The following is a 20293-nucleotide window of genomic DNA, read 5'->3' as shown; positions in this document are numbered from 1 at the left end:
AAATCTAACATTGTTTTTAAGTCATTGTGGATGGCCACCTTTGGCCCTGGACTTTCCTGGGAAGTAAAGGTTGCCGAGAAAGCTAACATTCTATCTGGGAGTCCCTGGGAAGGCTCTGAGTGGATAGCATCAGCAAGCAAGCCTTGAAACACTGTTCTATAGATAGTGAGGAAGCCAGACGACCTTCTTTCCATTTTCCAATTTAGAAGGTTGTCTCATGCCAAAAATGCTCCACCAGAAGCAGCTGGACCACATACAGGAGGCTCCAGAGCTACGGCCCCCACGGGTCAGCATGGCCTCTGGGAACCCAGGGGACCCACTGGAGAGGGCGATTATCTCGTTGTAATTGATTGAAGCCAGGATGAATGGCTCTTTGGGGATTTTTGAGTCCATTACTGAGAACTGGTGAGAGACACTGGCTTCCTTCTGGGAAATGATAATATCAGTTTAGATTTTTTTTTAATCATTATGAAAGCCAGATTATAGACTCATTTCACGTATCAGTCTACAGTGCTCTTACCAAAATCACATTAATCCTCCTATCTGATGCTGTAGAATTGGCTCCATCAACAGTGAAAACAACAGTAGTTTTCTTCTAGTGCTGAGCTCATTTATGATGTTCAGGAAAAAAACAAAAGGTAGATTATCTCCTCAACACTTTCCCAGGAAATCACAACTTAACATGGCTAAAGTTGTGTCGTTTGGAACTTCACTCCTGTCTCCAAGTTTCCTGTGGATTTATGTGTCGAAGAGGAACCGTCTGTAGCACTCATGAAAGCCTGGCCCACAGTCAGCACTCACTGTTCTGAATCTCGCCTCCCCACAGGGCGTGAAAGAGCACAAATGCGGGATCTGCGGGCGTGAGTTCACCCTGCTGGCCAACATGAAGAGACACGTGCTGATCCACACCAACATCCGCGCCTACCAGTGTCACCTCTGCTACAAGAGCTTCGTGCAGAAGCAGACCCTCAAGGCGCACATGATCGTCCACTCTGACGTGAAGCCTTTCAAATGCAAGGTGGGAAGAAGGGAGGGCTCGGGGGGCGGGGCTATGCAAATGTCGGACAGGCAAGCCCCTGGCGAGCCTTCTGCTGGGTTTCTTCAGTGGTGTGAATGAGGCTCAGCACAGGTCTGTGGCCAAGTCCAGGTTGCATCCATCATGTTGCCCCTGTTTCTGCCACATGTGATAACAGCAATTGTTAGCTGGTCCCTTTTTATGTGACTGTGCATTTGTGCTTGGGCTGGGGATGGAGTAGACAGTCATGAAAAGTCTGAGTGTAGAAAGCGCATAATAGAATGACTTGGAAGAGGAGGAAGGTGTTGGGGGGCACTACTAGTCTAGAGTGGAAAAATCAGGCAGGCACTGTATTCATTATAAGCCAATGAGCAGGCACAGAAAGGAATCTGAAAATCTAACATCCCCCCCCCACCCCACCCCCCATCCCTTTCTTGCCTCCCCTCCTCCTGTCTTCACACTTGGGCTAAACCCTTATAATGTGAAAGCAGACATCCCAAAGAGGACGCTGGGGTGCTGATGTCTTTGTCTCTGGATATACTCAGTGGTTTCATTACTAATTCTGAAGATAGCTGTACAACTATGTGCAACAGCTATAATGGGGAAGCAACCTATGGGCACATCAAAGGACGAGGTGAAGAGAAGGGGTCCAAAACCCTGATCTGTGTCAAGCATGAATGGAGGCTGAAATGGAGGACACGGGTGTGAAGTGCAATAAGCCAGGCACAGAGAACCAAATATCGCGTGTCCTTGCTCATATGTAAGAGCTAAGTTGGCATCATAGAAACAGAGCTGAGACAGTGGTTGCTGGAGGCCAGGGAGGGGAGGAAGGGAAGGAGACAGATGTTAGTAGGGGTGCAGACATGCAGTGAGGCGGGAAGAATGTGGTCTGGTGTTCCACGGTACAGCAAGGTGATTAGCTATCAAGACTTTATTATAGAGTATTTCTCCAAAAGAAAAATTTTGAGCAACCCCAATATCAAGACCTGTGATCTTGATCTGCTCACCACGTGTTCGACATATGAATCTAAATATCATACTATACCCAGCCTATATGCGTAGTTACTATGTGCCAATTCCAATTATTCTGAAAGCGTAGTAAAGGATCCAAGGCTAGTCCTTCAAAGGGCCCGAGAAATACTTGTGTGGACTAAGAAATAACTGTGAGCTCAGTCTCTACAGTTTTTTTCCTTTCTCCCTAAGCACCACGTGACCCAGAGTCTAAGTTCCTTTGCAGAACAGCTGTATCAGACTACTTTGGTTCATTCTTATTATATCAGCTGAGAGGATGCATGAGATCTTACGAGATTGTGGCTTCCCAAGGCTGTTTCAAGAGGATTTCTTAGGCCTAGGTAGTTGGGGGACTGGAGGGGTGGGTACCATCCCACTCAGGAAGAGAGAGCAGCGGGAAAGAAGGACTCCTGCATTCAGACAGTTGAGTGTGTCTGTGCGAAATCCAAGTTTTCCTTTTCTGTTACTGTGTGTTGTCTGGAGTGTGGGTGACTCATTTTTGCAAACCCATATCCCTGCAGTTGGATTCCCTCCTTCCAGGAGGGGTAGCTGCTTTCATCCCTCAGTAGCGTGGCCCCCACTTGAAGGAACCCCCTGTGAAGTTGGCTTCTTTCCTGTGTTGGCAGCTCCTCGGCAGGGTGAGGGGTCAGGAACCAGAGCTTCCCTCGGCCTTGTGGACATTGTCTAGAGAGGGGCCTTCTCCCCCCACTCCCTTTCCTGCCGCCCGCTTCTGTGTCCCCTTCTTTCCTCCACGCTCTCTGCTGTTTGAAAGTCACATTCTGTCCATCTTGAGCGTGTGAGCTGAAGGGGGAGAAAGCAGAGTGTCGGACGGGGGCATCGCTTTCAGGGCCCAGTGAGGAACGGAACAAATGGCTTCTTTGCAGAGAACGAGTAATTTCAAGAGCAAGTAAAGCAGTAACTCACACCGAGGACCCCCCTGACGAAGAAGCCTATGAGCAGTTCCTAGTCACGGACCTTCACAGGGACCTCTTCTCTCTCGCTTCTGACACTCCTCCACTTCCCTTCTCACTCCGTCGACCTCCTCAGTGCTTCCACGTTGACAGTCGCTCTCCCTGCCGACATTTGCTGTCTCCTCTAGTGGAGGTGCAGGCAGGTTCTCTTCTGCTTGGATGTCAAGCACGAACTGCGTTAATTATCTTAACTGATGGTTGGAGTATGATTGCTATTTTATAAAGGGAGCTACCTCTTAGTTTCTTCCCTAAAGAAATACATACCCACTCAGTTCAGCCATCCCCTCCCTCCCCCCATCTATACTGTATCTCCTCTGATCCCTCAGAGAGTTATTCCTCCCTGAGATGGAGGGACAGAGATATAAATGGGGGAAGCCCTTGAGATAGAGGGATAGGTCAGGGCAGATATATTGTCTGGGGTAACCCCTGAGATGGAGGAGTAGGTCAGAGCAGAGATACAGTCTCGGGGGAAGCCCCTGAGATGAAGAGATGGGTCACGGAGAAAATCTCTCTGGGAGGGTGGTAGCCCCTGAGATGGAAGGGTAAGTCAGTGCAGACGTACAGTCTAGGGGAGAGCCTGGAGTGGAAGTCAGGGCAGGGCCAGTCTAAGCAGTGTGGGACCTAGGGACATTCCTGGGCCAGTTCTGCATTGCTACTCTCAAAGATCTGCAAGATCTCTTGGATTTGAAGTACACGAGCATCTAGAAAGTTCTCTGTGGAACCAGGGTGCAGAAAGTGCCCAGAGCAGTGCCCTCCAGTCCTAGTGCTGCAGTGAGCCATCCTGGCTGCATGTTCTCAGCCTCCACAGATGACTACGCCCTTCTCCTCCCCAACAATGACACATCATACATGGTCCCAAGAGCATGGATAGTCAGCTGTGTGGCTCAGAAACTCTATTTTACCCTTTCTTTCGGGTTGCTTAGGCTCTTGATGTTTGGCCCACGTCACCAGATTCCGTAGCAAAGTGAACTCCCAGCTTTGACATGAGAGACAGTTTACCCAGTACAGGGAGAACAGGAGATGGGCGGCCCTTCTACGTGGTGTTTAGGTTCTCTCAGAAGGCCGGAACACAGCTCCTCACCTAGAGAGTGTTGTCTGTTATTAGGCAAAACAATTCAGAAGATAAAAGACATTCTCACCAAACTTAGCTGGCCCTGATCCAGTGCTTAGACATTTCTGAAATAGCAAGCCCTGTAGGTCACCTTGACCAAGCCCTTTCTTCCTGGAAGCTCCAGAAACAGTCTGCCAGGTTCTCTTTCTTCTCGTCCCCACTTCCTTACAATGGCGTCCTTTGAGCTAGCCTTTGGTACCCTCACTCTTCGTTATTTCCTGGCATGTGTGGGTTGTATGTCATGCAGGTTCCTCCGTGTGCATGAAAACCACAGGGTAGAGAGATCTGTAAAGTCCAAGGCCCCGGTTGGTTCACATCTTGGAAGGGCAGGGTGGTCTTGAGATGTCCTGTGGACTTTGCTTCCTATCTGCTTTGAGTGGGATGGAAATCTGGCCCTGGGTGAAGGCTGTAGGGGACCGGCAGGGTTAGATGTGAGATGGGGGCCACTTGTTCGTTGCTATGCACTTCACAAGCAGCTGAGGCAAATGTCTGGCCAGCCACATACCGATGATGGGGAACGAGCTTAGGCAGTTACACCCAAGTGTGATAGTCAGAACAGAGGATAGTTAGTCTCTTCCAATGATTGACATGCTGGGGGAAAAAAACGATGAGGCTTGCTTCACATGCCTCCCCCCCCCCAAATTCACAATGAGGAAGATTCTTTTAGTAACAGAGTCTAATTTCTTGGGATCTTCACCATTAAAACACCCTCCTCAACATAAATCCTTCCTCCTGTTGTAGCGCAGATGCGTTCTCACTGGAAACAGCTGTCCCCCATGAGCAGAAATGTTCGCTGGCTATAGAATTGAGCATTAAAACAGGATGGAAAAATTAGTGGAGAGGGAAGTTTTCCATTCTGTGTTTCACACACACACACACACACACACACACACACACACACACACACACTTATATGTCATATATTTATTTATGACTGCCCTTCTGGACTCTCGCTATTGGCTCGACTTCTAGACTCCTTGCTCCTGGGAGCCTGCTGGAGTTAGTCCAGCGAGCCAGCATGTAGACTTAAGCTATGTTTCACGAATATGCTTCCCACATTCTGCGTAAGCACACGGGCCTTGATTTGGATACTATCCTTGTGGTGGCTGCACTCCATAATAGCAAAGAACCAGCTGCCGTCTTTGGGAAGCCTGTCCAGGAAAAGCTTCCATCCAGAATTTCCGGGACAAATTCTCTTTTGAGATGGGTGAAGCCCAGAGCTGCCTAAGTTATGAATCACTGGGTCATCTACAGCCTTTTCTGCAGCAGAGGCCTGAAGGCTAGAGGCCTGAGAGTGGAGCAGAGGGTGCAGTTGCCTCGGAAAGGGTCTCTATTCTTCCTCTCCCGAACGGACTGCTGGCTGTTCGATGCACCGGAAGGAGAGAGAGCAGGCTGGGCAGTTTGCAGGGACTCAGTGCCCCCTGGGTCAGGGTTTTCAGGCTGGCCTAGAGGGGGTTAAGGCAGTGACCAGATAGCGGCCTTTTGGCAGCACGGCCCTCCTCCTAGGCAGAAGGAAGGATATAGCTGTATGAACTGCCTGTTTAACAATGCCTAGCATGTCCCCAGAGGCCCGTCTACAAATAGATTTCATCTTGCTTTCTCTTGTACTTTTCGGAGTTTCCTGTTTTCTCACGGTCCTTTTGGACAGTTTACAGTCTCTCTCTCTCTCCCTCCCTCCCTCTCCCTTTGAGGAAAGGAACACCCTTCTTATTAAAGAGGGAGTGGGAGAAGAATGTACAGGAAGGGCAGCCGAGCCGAGGCCATTCTCTTGGACCGGCTGGAGCTCTCTGACCTTTTCTCTCAGGATAGCAAAAAGCTTCCTGGGGCATCTTGTCTCTCTGAAGCTCACCTCAGGCAACTGGAGCCAGGTCCAGCGCTGCTTGGCCTTCTGGGCCTCTGGACTCAGCCAAGTGGCTGCCACTGTCATTGTTCCATCTCTGCCCACAGCTGACCTGGGTGGCAGCTGCTGCCTCAGGGGCTCATGGGAAGCAAGTAACTCCAGGCCCTGTACCGCGGGGTGGGCAGATGGGAAGAGCACCAGGAGGCCAGAGCAAGGAGGCTGAAGCAAAGAGGACATGTGACAGCTGTTTCAAGGGCATCCTGGACATCAGAGAGCCATCTGGTGGACTCTCCAAAAGCTTGTGGTCTATGGTGAATCTTTGCTTTCCACCCATGAATCCTGGGTTGGGCTTCTAGTCAGTCCCAGGTCACCAGGCACGGATTTAGCCAGAAGATTCCCTTTCCGTTCCTTTGATGTTTGAAAAAGACAGCACCTTTGCTGGGTGGCTCACATCTGGGGAATGGAAGTCGAGTCTCCAACCCTCCAGCAGCACCTGCACCAATGGCTCTCTCACTTTGATGCAGACCTTGTTAGGTCATTCACCAAGTCCCGGCTTGGGAAGGCACTTATATTTTCAACTCAAGATTAAGGGAAGCCTTCACTTCAGCTACTGATTTTTCTCCGAGATAAAAATGAGTTTTGTTGTTTCCTTAGCAGTCTTCCTCCTTCCAATCTAATGCCCCTCCCCAGCAGCGAGGACATCCCAGGACTCCATCAGTAGCAGGATCTTTCTCTAATCCCTCTTCACTGTCTAAGAGGAGTGGCTCTCTACACTTGGGCATAGTCATGTGAGGACACTCTTCCGGGAACAATGGAGGACAAGTGTTGCGGATGAGGACCACAGGGCTTGGTGGGGGTCAGAGGTGGAGGAAGAAGCTGAGTGAGATGTGAATGGAGGACAGTTGCTTCATTTGGGTCCTTCGTGACCCGACTCCACCTGTCTGACACTGAGGGTTGCAGTTTACAAACCAGTGTGTGCGTCGGCTCATGGGGAGATGAGGAGGAGCAGTAATGGCTGTATTTTAAGATTTCGTATGGGGTGATGATATTTCCTGACTTGTTTATATATTCACCCAGCCTAATGCTTAGCTACTCATTAAGGGTATTATGTTTGCAGCTCTGTGCCTGATCACGAGCTTGGTTACAAAGGAAATTGAAGTGACCTTTGAATTGAAAACTGCCTGGGCCACATTTGGGACCTCAGAGTTGACTTGCTTCCACTTATCTCTACTGTGACACCCAATAGCTACCATCAGACATGCAGGGGTAACTTGATTATAAAATATTAAGCTTGCCAACAGGACAAAAACTAGTTTCCTTTACCAGTCAGACAGAAGAGAGCTAACTGGTCATGCCCCACGGTGTACTTTCCTTTAGACTACTGGGATTACTTTGGAGGATAATATAATGTCTTGTTTTGTTTTATGTTTTGAGACAGGGTCTCTCTCTGTAGTCCTGGCTGTCCTGGAGCTCATTATGTAGACAAGGCTGGTCTTGAATTCACAGAGCTCTGACAATATAATTTTAAAGTTCAATATAAATATAACATCCCCATGTACCACTAAAATGTCCCAAGAAATTTCATATTAAATGAACTGAGGCAGAAAATCTGCAGCAGAATAATTCACTAGGTTTTCAAGAAAGGATCAAAAGGGCTGCTTGTCTGTCTTAGTTAGGGTTACTATTGCTGTGACAAAACACCGTGACCAAAGCAACTTGGAGGAAAAGGGTTTCTTTTTCAGTTTACACTTCTAGATAACAGCCTATCACAGAGGGAAATCAGGGCAGGAACCTGGAGGCAGGAGCGGATGAAGAGGACATGGAAGGCTGCTTACTGGCTTTCTCCCCCTGGCTTGCTCATCCTGCTTTCTTATAGAATCCAGGACCACCATCCCAGGGATGACCCCACCTACAATGGGCTGGCCCCTCCCCCACCAACCACTAATCATGAAATGGCCCTACAGTCAGATCTTATGGAGGCATTTTCTCAGTTGAGGCTCCCTCCTTTCAGATAACTCTAGCTTGTGCCAAGTGGACATAAAGAAGAACCTGCAGAACCTCCGGAGGTGGCCATTATAATGAACACACACCTCTGAGTGTAGACTTGTGGCGAGGGAAATTGATAAGTGGGTCCTTTGAGGATTGATGGGTGGGACCTTGGAGCAGACAGATTGCAGGGCCTTTTCTGGCCCCATGTTCCAGGTATGATGGGTATGACAGCCATAAGCAGTTAGTCTCACCAGAGCAGCAGCAGGTCCCTCACCCGTGCTGTGAAGTAGGCTGAAGTGTCTACAAAGATTCCCGAAGATGCCTGATACTTGTGCCAAGGCAGAACTCACCACACATCCTTCAAGAAAGGCCTAAACTACTCGTGTGTGTGTGGTTGTGTGTGTGTGTGTGTGTGTATGTGTGTGTGTGTTCATGTGTAGGCCATAGATCAACCTCAAATCTCATTTCCAGGAATCATCAGTGTCTCTCTCTCCCTCCCTCCCTCCCTCCCTCCCTCCCCTCGGGGACCTAAGGATCACTAGTCAGCTTAGGTTGGCTGTCCAGTGAACCCCCAGGGACCCGCCCATCTCTCCCTCCTCCACACTAGTGTTGCAGAGGCGTATCACCACACTCAGCGCTTGGCTCAGGTTCTCAGGCCTGGACAGCAAGCACTTTACCAGCTAAGCGCGGCCCCAGATCCATCTCTCTGATGGAGCATTTTCAAGCCAGTCCAGAGTCTAACTAATAGCTGAGCAGAGAGATAATAACCAGAAGAGGAATGTCTCAACCACAGAAGCCAGTTCGGAAGGTCTTCATCTTATTCTCTCAATGATGTCTGTCTGCTTTTGAGTGGAGCATCCGACCTCTCTATGTCTGGACTTGCCCAGTGTTGGAGCCGGTCTTCCAGCTTTCTGCTTCTCTCTCCCACTAGAGATTTTCTCTTATTTAAGTTTTTCTCCTGCAACATGTCCCACTTTCTAACTGAGGACCTGTCGCGTGTCACGCACACCCAAGGCAATGGCAACAGAAACTCCGCAAACCCCAGGAAACGTACTTTCAGTATTGATAACAGAAGAATCAACCCCTCGCATGGCTTCTCTCGTGGAAGCTGGAATTAGATCCGTTTTCTCATTCTTTCCTCTTCTTGGGTGTCACTTTTTGTTCTTACCCTCTCACTCCATGCTGGGGTTCACATGCTATGCAAGCACTGCACCGCCAAGCTGCATCCCAGATTTTGGGGGGGTCCCCGTTTTCTAATGTGTGTGGTTTACAGTTACTCTGAGTTTAGTGGTCTGCCTATGACACCAAATTCATTCTTGCTGGCAAGGAATTAAAGGGGAGAAATGGTCTTCAAATCATCAAATGCAAACCATTCAAGAATACTAAGCCAGCCACTCATAATCTGTATGTGGCTTATTTGGGCCTGCTGTGCAACCCCAAGCCGGGTCCTCTTAGAGCCAGCATTCTTTTGCCTAGCCTCCCAAGGTCAGTCTTGCCAGCTCTGCCCATTCTTCCAAGGTTAGCTTCACTGCCCTTCCCTAAAGAAAATAGTATCTTTGGTAATGGAAAATCAGTCTAGAATCTTCCACATTAGTCTTGAAGGTCTCTCTCAACGAGAAGAGAAGCTTGTGTGAGCCCCAGGGGTTGCTGGACTGCACACCTTCCTTTTGGTGTCTCTCAACACATATTGCTGTCACCGTTCCACTGCCCGTCAGAGACTGAGGACAGAGGGGACTGCTCTGCCATTAGTCAACACACTAGTTTAAGCACAGACACAGAATCCTTCTTTGTCTTCCACATAGCACAACCAAGGAAGGGCTGGAGCTCCCAAGCATTGTTCTCCTGAAGCAAAGGGACATCAGGTGTCCCAGAGTCACTGCTGTGCCCTTCTTTCTGCTGAGACTCAGATTCGCTCTTGAGATCCATCATGTATGGACCCGTGCTGGGTGGCTCACAGCTGCCTGGTCACATGTGTGCACATAGGCGCACACAGGTGCAGTTACACAGACTCAGACATACACACAGATACATGATTTTTAATGCTTGCTCGGAAAAACCATCTCACTTCTTTAAATCTCTACCCAGGGAAAAGATAACTCCTTTCTTGGATTTCTGTTTTTTTTAATTCGCCATATAGTGAGTTTGAGGTCAGCCTCGACTATATGACCCTCCTCCATGAAACAAAACAAGCTTTAATTTATGAGCTTTGAGCTCTGGTTCTTGAGTTTAGAGATACTGGACACCTGTGTCTCGGAAATCCAGTCCACCTGCTCCACTTCGGAGCCTGAGCATTACCTTGCTCCTCCCTGACAGTCAAGGGGCATTGCCTTTGGCAGTGGTTATAGCACCAAGCAGGTGTGGCCGCTGCTCTCCAGGTCTCCCCGCCCCCCACGAGAACACAGGTTCTCCTAGAAAAGATCACTGTGTCCTGGTCTCTGTCCCCAACAGCTGTGTGGGAAGGAATTCAACCGCATGCACAACCTGATGGGCCACATGCACCTGCACTCCGACAGCAAGCCCTTCAAGTGCCTCTACTGCCCGAGCAAGTTCACTCTGAAGGGGAACCTGACGCGCCACATGAAGGTCAAGCATGGAGTGATGGAGCGAGGCCTTCATGCCCAAGGTACTCCCTCCACCCTGGTTGGAAGCCCTGCCCACATAGAAGAGGGATGCGTTTTTACGGGGGCACTTTGGTGGGGGGGCTGGGGTGATTCTTGCCCTAAACAGGGGATGTGTTTTAATGGCCACAGCAGAGCAGGCGTAAGTAAGGGTCACAGAGGCAACTCGGGAACACAGTAATGATGCCAGAGGTACAGTTGTTGCTCCCTTTGTCTCGCAGACTCCATGGAGTGCTTTATCTCTTTAAATCCTCAAAGTCACTCTTAGCTGCAGAATATCTGTTATTTCCATTTTGCTGCATGTTGGGAATCTGAGACTTCCAAAGTCTGCACTCAAGGAAAAAGAACCAGAGTCACGATTTGAACCCCAACCTTTCCAACTCAGTCTCTATTAGATCTACTTCTCATACTGCTAGATGACATGGGATTTTTCTTCCATTTTTTAAAAAACAATCAACGATGAAAACAGTGTGGGTCCTCATACTCTGCCCAGCAGAAGTCCGTTTGCCGTGGGCCATGTTTCCCTTCTGTCCACTCAAGGGCGGTTTTCCTATTGCCCCAGCTCCACGTGAGCAGGGCTTTGTGTCTCTCCTGCTGAGTCTTTGCTGAACTAACGAAAAGTTCTTGCTTATTTTAACTCCTCAGTCCTGGGCTCTTGTCAATGAAGACTTTACATTCCAGGTCCCTTGAGTGCATCAGGGCCACTTCTTCACCCAGTCAACCAATCTTACAATAAAGAGACAGTAAATGCACCCAGCCAGGGCAATGACAGGGCAGAGGGACTAAGGCCACCTAAGGCCTTCTAGATGTGTCTGGTGTGTGTGTGTGTGTGTGTGTGTGTGTGTGGAGAAGACAGACACGCAGAGTTCAGGATAACACTATCAGCAGCATCCTCACTCACTTCTCCCAAGTCCCTGAAAGAGTCCATGACTCTCCTCATTTTGTGTCTGAGGAGACCAGGTCTCACCAGTGTAGTTTGAAGGCAAAGCTGGGATTCTAGCTCTAGGTTTTCTGAGTCAACCGTGCATCTGTTTGTCATCCCACGCAGAGCCAGGTGACCTGTTTGTACTTCCAAAGTAAAGCGGACAGGTGCACACGTGTGTAAGATGCATACCTGAACACACAACAAGAAACAAGATAAGCATAGCTTGGGGTTTTTCACAACACCCTTGAGTTCATGGTGACCCCCCACTCAGGCAGCTGTGGTCATCACAAACAAGGGATGGAGTTTATGCAAAAAAAAAAAAACTTTGAAAAATACTGGTTAAAAGGAGCTGATTTTTGTTTGTTTGTTTTTAATTTTTTTTTATTTATTGAGATGGCCTTCCTTTTTTAATTGTTTCCTGGATCTCTGGCTGGTCAAGTCACCTCTAAAGCGAGGTACGGATTTTTCTAAGTAGAAGAGACAGCCATAGCAGGAGGAAGCCAGTCCACTATCTAGAAATTTGATGTGGTCACTATGAATTTGCCCCACATTGAAGGTCACATCTTAACAGGAACCTAGTGGCTCTGTCACTTTGTGGGACAGGGAAAGCATCACTATGTGATTGCTTTGAAAAAACTAACAGATTTCAACAATTTTTGCAGCTTCATCTATAAATGCTAAATTTGTGTGTATGTGCGGTGTGTGTGTGTGTGTGTGTGTGTGTGAGAGAGAGAGAGAGAGAGAGAGAGAGAGAGAGAGAGAGAGAGAGAGAGAGAATAAATCATTAGGAAGCTGGAAAAGATCTCTCTTGTCCCCTGATAGGATTAAAGTTATAGACAGCTGACGTCATTGTCCCTCAGAGTCCCTATTCCTCCTTTCTTCACTCCAGCCCCAGCCTGCCACCTGCTGCATCCTAGAGACCTCCCTTCCTATTTCTCAAACCCTTAGGGTCCCTGCTGCGTCTCACAGTCTGGTTTGGGTCACCACAGTCTGGGGCCTTGAACCTGAGATGACATGAGCCATTATGCCCTCTGTTGATCAGGAAGCCCATCTTTCTAGACCCAAATGTCACCCTGCCCAGTACAGGGACATCTGTGATCCCAAACAGGGACCCTGTGAGCTCCTCAGAGAACTTCTAGCCTGTGCATAGGGACCACGGGCTTGGAGCAGCCTTTTTGGGACCACGTGGAAGAGCTTAGGTTTGTTTGTCTTTGTTTGAGGATGAACTCTCTTTGTTGTTGCTTTGTTTATTTGCTGTCAACTTAATGCTGTCTGTGAAAATAAAAGGAGAAATGCGTAAGGAGTGAAGAGGAAACGCAGTAACCACTTCAGAGTTCATCCAGTTTTGAGATCTGAGCCTACATCCTTCCAGACATTTTTGATAAGGAAAAAAGGAAGAGAATGCCACAAAGACTTAAAATATCTAGAGAATACATGTATGATCCTTAGTAGCCTTCTGTAACACACAGACATAACTCATTGTATGGTTTATGTGCTTAACCAAAATTTAGATACTCAGTTTTTTTTACATATTCAGTATAATGAAAAAAATCCACACATATATGGTGCTCCTGCCCCCCCACACACACTTTTTAATATTTTAAATTCGCAGTAGAGGCATTGCTAAGTCAGGGCATACGTTGCCAGGTTTGCCTTAAAGGGTTGCATGGATTATGATCTTCCTGTACCATGTACTTAATGGGAATCAAGCTCCGCCCCCTCCCTGCCTTGCCCTGTTTATTAAATGGACAACCAGGATGCTTAAAGAGCCTTGGGCACTGCTTTGCTCAGGCACATAAATTCTGCTTTGGTCCTGCAGGTCTGGGCAGGGGACGACTCGTCCTGGCGCAGTCCTCTGCTGTCCTGAGGAACCTAGAGCAGGAGGAGCCATTTGACCTTTCCCAAAAGCGCAACGCAAAGGGGCCAGTGTTCCAGTCCGACGTGGACAGCACACGGAGCTACCTCTGCCAGGAGGAGGAAGAGGAAGAGGATGGGGACGAGAGCAACAGCTATGAGGCGGAGTCCTACAGCCCCAGTCTGGCACAGGAGAGCCAGCAACCCTGCGCGCCTGAGGATCTGTCCACCAAACAGGAGCAGAGCTTCCGGGGCCCCAGGGAAGGACGCAGAGACCAGGATGCTCTGGAAGAGCAGCCGGAGAAGAGTGGCGAGGACCACGAAGGCAGAGACATAGACTGCGCCGTCACAGACGAGCCCCTGGGCAGCAGGCTGTTGCAAAGCGGTGGGCAGGGCCCCCCTTTTTCCGATTACTTATACTTCAAGCACAGAGATGAGGGTTTAAAAGAATTACTGGAGAGGAAAATGGAAAAACAAGCAGTCCTTTTGGGTGTCTAAGTGGACAGCTTTGAAATTACATTTGGAAAATGAGATCTAGGCAGTTCAAATATAGCTTTCTGCACGAATTGTCGTTTGCTGGGGACAGGCGAGTGGTGCCCAGTCTTTACAAATGGCTCAGACTAAACGTGCGGGTGACATAAAAGCTCCTCAGGTCGTTCCTTGGGCACTTGGCAATTTCATACAGGTGCAGGGGCCCCTCAGTGTTATTTTACACACCACCCACATGATGAACAGAGCTCTCCTCTAGATACCTAACTGCAAGCTGAACCTCAAGGTGCTTCTAGAAACTGTCTTTTTCTAACATGCAATAGGGTAAAATGTCTTTCTAGTTGCAGAACTGTGGTGCTCATGTTACCTTAGCCATAACTCTTTAGTTGCATATTTGAAGGTTACAATATCATAGACAAAAATATTAGCAGTTGTATAGAATAATAGTCTCTATTAAACAGTAGAAACACAGGCAATGATGCAAGAGATGGTCTTTAGGGGAGGCTGTTCTCAAGGAGTTCCTGCAGATGTGAGCTAGGGCTTCAGAAGAAGGTAATCATTTCGACTGAGCTCTTAGATGCCTGGTTGGTTGCTCTGTTCTGCCTCAGCTTCACTGGTCAGTGGGAGATTTGGAGCACCCCCATCGATGTCTGGACAATGCTTGGTGGTCCCAAATCTTCAGACCAAATCCCTGCCTCAAGAAGAGCTTCCTCACAGAGATCATTGCCACCTCACTCCGAGGCCTCATGCTCCAAGGAGCAACTGAAAGGCGAGTTGCCACAGTGAGCGGTAGGGCTTGGGCTATGAAATGGGGTTCAGGACTTCTCCCTAAAACAAGTTTGACTTATTTAGGGTAAATGAATGATCACCCACTAATGCTATAAGCAGGACCTGAGCTGTGATCTCAGAGCTTGCTACATGTGAGACTCATCCAGAAGAAGCTCTAGAAAACACTGATGTAGCGAGGCATGGGAGCGCACAGATGTAATCCCAGAATCCCAGAGCAGGAGAGTTGCCTCATGTTTGAAATCAGACTGGGCTACAAAGGAAAAACTTTAAAAAAAAAGGAAGGAAGGAAGGAAGGAAGGAAGGAAGGAAGGAAGGAAGGAAGGAAGGAAGGAAGGAGAAAAAGAAAAAGAAGCAAAATCCACCCATGGTGGGGCCTTGCTCTGTTAGGTTCTGGCTTTAACACATCTGGAGTGCCACCCCCCAGCACTGGGAGTTTCCAGATCACCTCTAGGTGCCTCTTAAAAAAGCACAGAGTTCTCACATCCCCCAGTTCTGTGTCTGCTGGGGCGCCTTCCCACTGCCCTTACCTATTTCTGATCTTGACTTCAGACTCTCTGAAGAGGACAGGAGACCTGTAACCACAATGCTGACTTTTGCCTTTGTTCTTATTCTGTCACCCTCCCAAGGACACACGCATGCACACGCACACACTGTGGACGTAGATTTGGCGTGTGTGCACCTGAAGACAAGGCCTGTGATGTTTGTAGCCCCCAGCGTGTGGAAAGATACATGTTGACTCTCGTTCTTGCCCAGGGGCTTGAACTGCTGTGGCAGGGCCTGTGAGCTTTATGATGGCTGTGTTGGCCTCTCAGCTGGACCTTCTTAGACCCTGCCACCGTGGGAAGCAGCACTGACAGGACATTGCATTCTTGTCGCTGAGTCATGGTAGGTGCCAGACTGTGCTCGGGTAAAACCCGCCTCTTGGTTGGGAGTGCCAACGTTTTTGGTAAAGCCGGGTTCTAGTGACTGCATTGCTGCCTCTCCTCCCAAAGTGCCCAGCACATTCCTTTAGAAGATCCAGTCTAGCTCCATCCGGATGCGGCTTTCCCCATCAGCCAAGCTGCTTCTCCATGACCCTCATCTTTTCACTCCTGTACTCAGAGAACCTCTCACCCATGTCTCCTGCCAACATCCTAAAATTCATTCTTCTGTCATGACTGCCGCTGTGAAAAACAAAAGCTTTTGGCGTTTCCTACTCCACCTGTGCATACCCCGAGGTCACAACATCTGCAAAAGGATGGATGAGGAAGAGAACGGCCTGGGTTTCTATGGCCACAAGCACCACTCTGGACACAGAGCTGTTACAGGTCTTCAGATTGGCCAGATTCCTTCCACGTAGTATGAATGAAACTTTTAGGTGCCTTCGGTAAAAGTGCCAAGGAAGCTTCATTCCGGAACCAAGAGTTGAGGACCTACTAGGTGCTGTGCCTTCTCACAGTTCCACATGCTTCCAGGTGCTTTCTGGGGATGTCCTGTTGGAACAGAAGGAGCCAGGAGAATCTGGAGGAGCAGAATCTAGTCTATCCCAAACAAACCCTTTGGGGCTGTTTGAGGAATCAGTGTGTGTGTGTGTGGGGGGGGGTGGTTTACGAGCATGTTTTGGAGAGTGGAAAGTCTCATCACAGGGCCCTCTGGAGCTGCAAGGGAAGGAGATACCTGGTCCCTAGGTCCTGTCACTCCAGCAGGCTTCCTCTGTGTGGTGTTAGCATCCTGATTTCCTGAAGGGAAAAAGAGAGATCTCGGGAAAGTAACCACAATGTAGATTGGCCTATGCTAATCCTGGCTCTAGATTCTATTTCCAGGTATAAAAGACTTAGTGGGCTTTAACCAACCCAACACTGATGCATAAACAAAGTCAGGCCCAGGTTTCGTGTGTGGAAGAGGCAGTAGCCCCCCTTTACAACTATTAGCCCAAGGTATCCCTTCCTTACTTCTCAGAGGCACCCCAGTATGTTTGATCAGTTTCCTGACTTTGGAAGAGGTGTGGCTAACCTTGATCCATGATGTGATTAATCAGATAGAAATCTGAAGTAGGGCTCGTGGGGCCCACCTCAGAAAACCAAAGAATAACACCATCCAAGGTCACCAGCACTGCAAAGCCATGTTCTTTGTCTCATTGTAGAATTCTGGAAATGGATCAGAGTAGAATACTTTCCAGGCTTTTGACCATTGCCACTTTGAACCAACTAACAATCCAGACATGTGTCATATTTGCCTCTTATCCTTTTTATTCAGGTTTATGATGGTCCTCTGTATTGCTTTTGTATTTCTCTTTCATTCTAAAAAAAAAAAAAGTGGATATTCCTTTGGCCCTGACACTGGAGTCAACTTTTGCTAAGCCAAAAGGAGCTAACGGGTCTATCTGGATATATGTAGCTGCAAGAGAAAGCTCATTGTGCATTCTGTATTTATTGAGTCCCAAATACAGTCAATAAAATATTCACATTGTGTTTTGAATTATGACCTTTGTCTACTTTGCTGAAACAAAATGTAACCAAGCTAACATTTGAAATCCTTCATATCTTTGGACAACATCACACCAAATGCTTTTTTTATACAGAATTTTGGCTTGCCAGTTAAAAACTAAGCCTCCAAGGGTCTAGCACCCCAAGTTGTGAATATTGCTTCCTGGAAATGGCGTGTAACCTATATTTTGTTAATTTAAGCAAATAAAAACATGTTGAAAAGAACTGTGTTATTCTCCAAGAATTCTTGTAATTCTAACTTCTACAACAACGGTGACTCTCTGCTCAGAGCATCTGATGGCTTTTCTAACCCGAAGTCCCAAATTGTTATACATTCTTCCTCCAAACTTGTGCCAAAGGCCTGAGAACCACATAGCTGCAGCAATAGTCCCACTTTTTCTTTTCTGAACTCTCTCTATAGACCAGGCTGGCCTCAAACTCAGAGGTCCGTCTGCCTCTGCCTCCCGAGTGCTGGGATTAAAGGTGTGCGTCACCGCTGCCTGGCCAGCTCCACTTCTTGACATAAGTTTTCTGTGTTAGTTACTTTTCTTATTTCTGTGTCAAAATACCATGGCTGTCTTGGTTAGTATTCTTTAGCTATGAAGAGATACCATGACCAAGGAAGCACTTACAAAAGAAGGCATTTAATTGGGGCTTGCTACAGTTTCAGAGGTTTAGTCCATTATCCTCGTGGCAGGGAGAACTGCTGTATGCAGGCAGATTTTGAAGCAGTAGCTGAGAGCTACACCCTGATCTGTAGAGAGAGGTGGGGGGGGGCGGCCTCTGGGATTGGCACGGACTTTCCAAACCTCAAAGTCCTCCCCCATTGACACACTCCCTCCAATAAGTCCACACCTCCTAATCCTTCTAATCCTTTCAAATAGTGCAGCTCCCTGGTGACTCAGCATTCAAGTACCTGAGCCTATGGGGCCATTCTTATTCAAACCACCACAGTGACAAAGCAACTTGAGGATGGGGGGGGCTTTATGGCTTATAGTTCCACTTCTGTACTTCTGAATAAATGCCATTTAACTTGAAACCTGAAGGACAGAAAGGCAGCCATGGGAAAAAGAACAGAAGGGCTTTCTAGGTGGTGTCTACCACATGGACAAAGGTCCTATAGTATAAAGAAACATGGCAGAGGAAAGACATGGCCACAGGAAAGGGACAGGAATACAAGGTGAGGATGATATAAAAAGTCATTGAGCAAAGAATATAATATTCATATTTTTGAAACTCATTTTAGCTATCACATAAGAGAACTGTTTGAAAGATAGCCAGAAGGATGCTGGGAGATATTCTAGAGGCAGCTTTAATATCCTGTGAGAGACGATTTTACAGTAAGGTGATAACCAAGAATTAAAAAATAGATATAATGGCACATATCTGTAATCCCAGGACTCAGGAGGCTAAGGCAAGATGATGAGAGTTCAATAGCAGCCGAGAGAGAGGCAGGCAGAGGGGGATGGAAGAGTTTTGGAGATTCTTTGACTTACTATAACCAAGGAAAATTTAATAGCGAAAGCCAAAAGTGGTCAGGGGTGATGTGTCAACTGGTAAAGTGTTTGTCTTGCAAACATGAATACCCAAGTTTGATGGTCCAGAGCTCATGTATGGGGCAGGCCTGGGGGTGAGTGTCTAGATGTAGTTCATATAAGCCTGCAGCAGGAAGAGGTGGTGAGGGGTAGGACCCCTGTGATTGCTGACCAGCAAGATTAGGCAATTTGGCAAGCTCCAAACTGGACAAATAACAAACCCTGTCTCAAAACCAAATTGGATTGCACCTGAAGTACAGCCTTCACACATGCACACCTAAAAACATACAAGCATGCATGAACGTGCACACAAGCGCACACAAAATAAATATATATTTTTCTAAATACAAAAGAAAATGCCCCTTGATAAGAGGTTTTGTCGTGATGACTAAAGGGATCGATTAGAGTCTGTAGTTCTCTTGGTGCCCACGTTCTTTCCTTGGTGGGCAGAAGGCACACTTACTAAGTAAGCACCGCACTGTGCAGAATTAAGTCCATCCATTCTCTCTGTTTTCTTTTAGATTTCAGTTTGTGGAAACTAAAGCAGGCAAGAATTGCACAGGCACAGTGCTGGGCAGAAATGGCTGAGCATAGAGTTGGAGAAGCCACACGGCCAGGGCGCAGAAGCTAGACCCTAAGACCCTAAGGGGCTGGGAAGAGCCCTCTCCATCTCCACAGCTCTCGACTACCAACTATGCCTGATCCAGCAGGGAAAGCAAGCCAGTGAGAAGGAAGTTCCATTCTTACAGGAGAATTCACTGCCCAATTTATTTTCATTATAAAAAGCAATCAGTTCTGCAAGCCCAGCTATGCAGAGATGTTGACTCAATGCACACCTTCCACCTTAGTAAGGTGAGGAATAATACAATGCTGTTACGGTATAAGTCACAGAGACAATTGTCCCTGGACATCCTGATGGCACTTTAAGAAGAAACCTAAACAAAAACATGTGGAAGGAATTTGTCCCCACCCTTAAGGAACACACAGTTCTGCCCCAGACTGTGGAGAACGGCGGGATATAGCTATGGATTCTCCAGTGCTCATTCTCCAGATCCCCAGGGCCTCACATCTGATACATCATGGACTCTGCCCTGGGGAAGCCTAGGTGTGTTCACAGCTGCTTTATGTGAAGCACGGTCACACCGCACACACACTACACACACAAATCACACACCACAATACTATACTCACACAGATCACACATCACAATACTACACACACCACACATACACACACATCACACACACACCACACACACATTAGACATCCCCTACACATCATATACAACACATCACACACACCACACATATACACACACACACCACACATACAGCATATCACACACACCACACATACATATTACACACCATATATCACACATCACATATCCCCCACATACACCCCCTCACATATAAACACACCCATACACATATCACACACACACACCATACACGCACATATTATACACACATCACACACCAAACACACAGCATATATCACTTATAAGATATACCCCACTGAGCCGGGCGGTGGTGGCGCACGCCTTTAATCCCAGCACTCGGGAGGCAGAGGCAGGTGGATCTCTTTGAGTTCGAGACCAGCCTGGTCTACAAAGCTAGTTCCAGGACAGGCTCCAAAGCCACAGAGAAACCCTGTCTCGAAAAAATCAAAAAAAAAAAAA

At 47.8% G+C, this 20293-nt stretch overlaps 1 protein-coding gene and 1 long non-coding RNA gene across 2 annotated transcripts in view; both read left to right on the top strand.

Moving 5' to 3' along the window:
• The window catches only part of Znf366 (zinc finger protein 366), a 63088-nt gene extending 45840 nt beyond the window's left edge, over nt 1-17248 (top strand). Inside the window, exons 3-5 of the mRNA XM_050153828.1 lie at nt 827-1018; nt 10386-10560; nt 13300-17248. Coding sequence (XP_050009785.1) covers nt 827-1018; nt 10386-10560; nt 13300-13832 — 900 coding nt within the window. The 3' untranslated portion in view covers nt 13833-17248. The remainder of the gene's footprint in view (nt 1-826; nt 1019-10385; nt 10561-13299) is intronic.
• The window catches only part of LOC126508532 (uncharacterized), a 388666-nt gene that overhangs the window by 298879 nt on the left and 69494 nt on the right, over nt 1-20293 (top strand). The gene's annotated exons all lie outside the window — the stretch shown is intronic.

This window comes from Alexandromys fortis, unplaced genomic scaffold, assembly GCF_014885135.2.
Source record: "Alexandromys fortis isolate MF-2015 unplaced genomic scaffold, M_Fortis_MF-2015_v1.1 scaffold_79, whole genome shotgun sequence".
Classification (NCBI taxonomy): Eukaryota; Metazoa; Chordata; class Mammalia; order Rodentia; family Cricetidae; genus Alexandromys; species Alexandromys fortis.
Note: the sequence above shows the minus strand (reverse complement) of the source record. Positions and strands in the feature narration are given on the sequence as shown.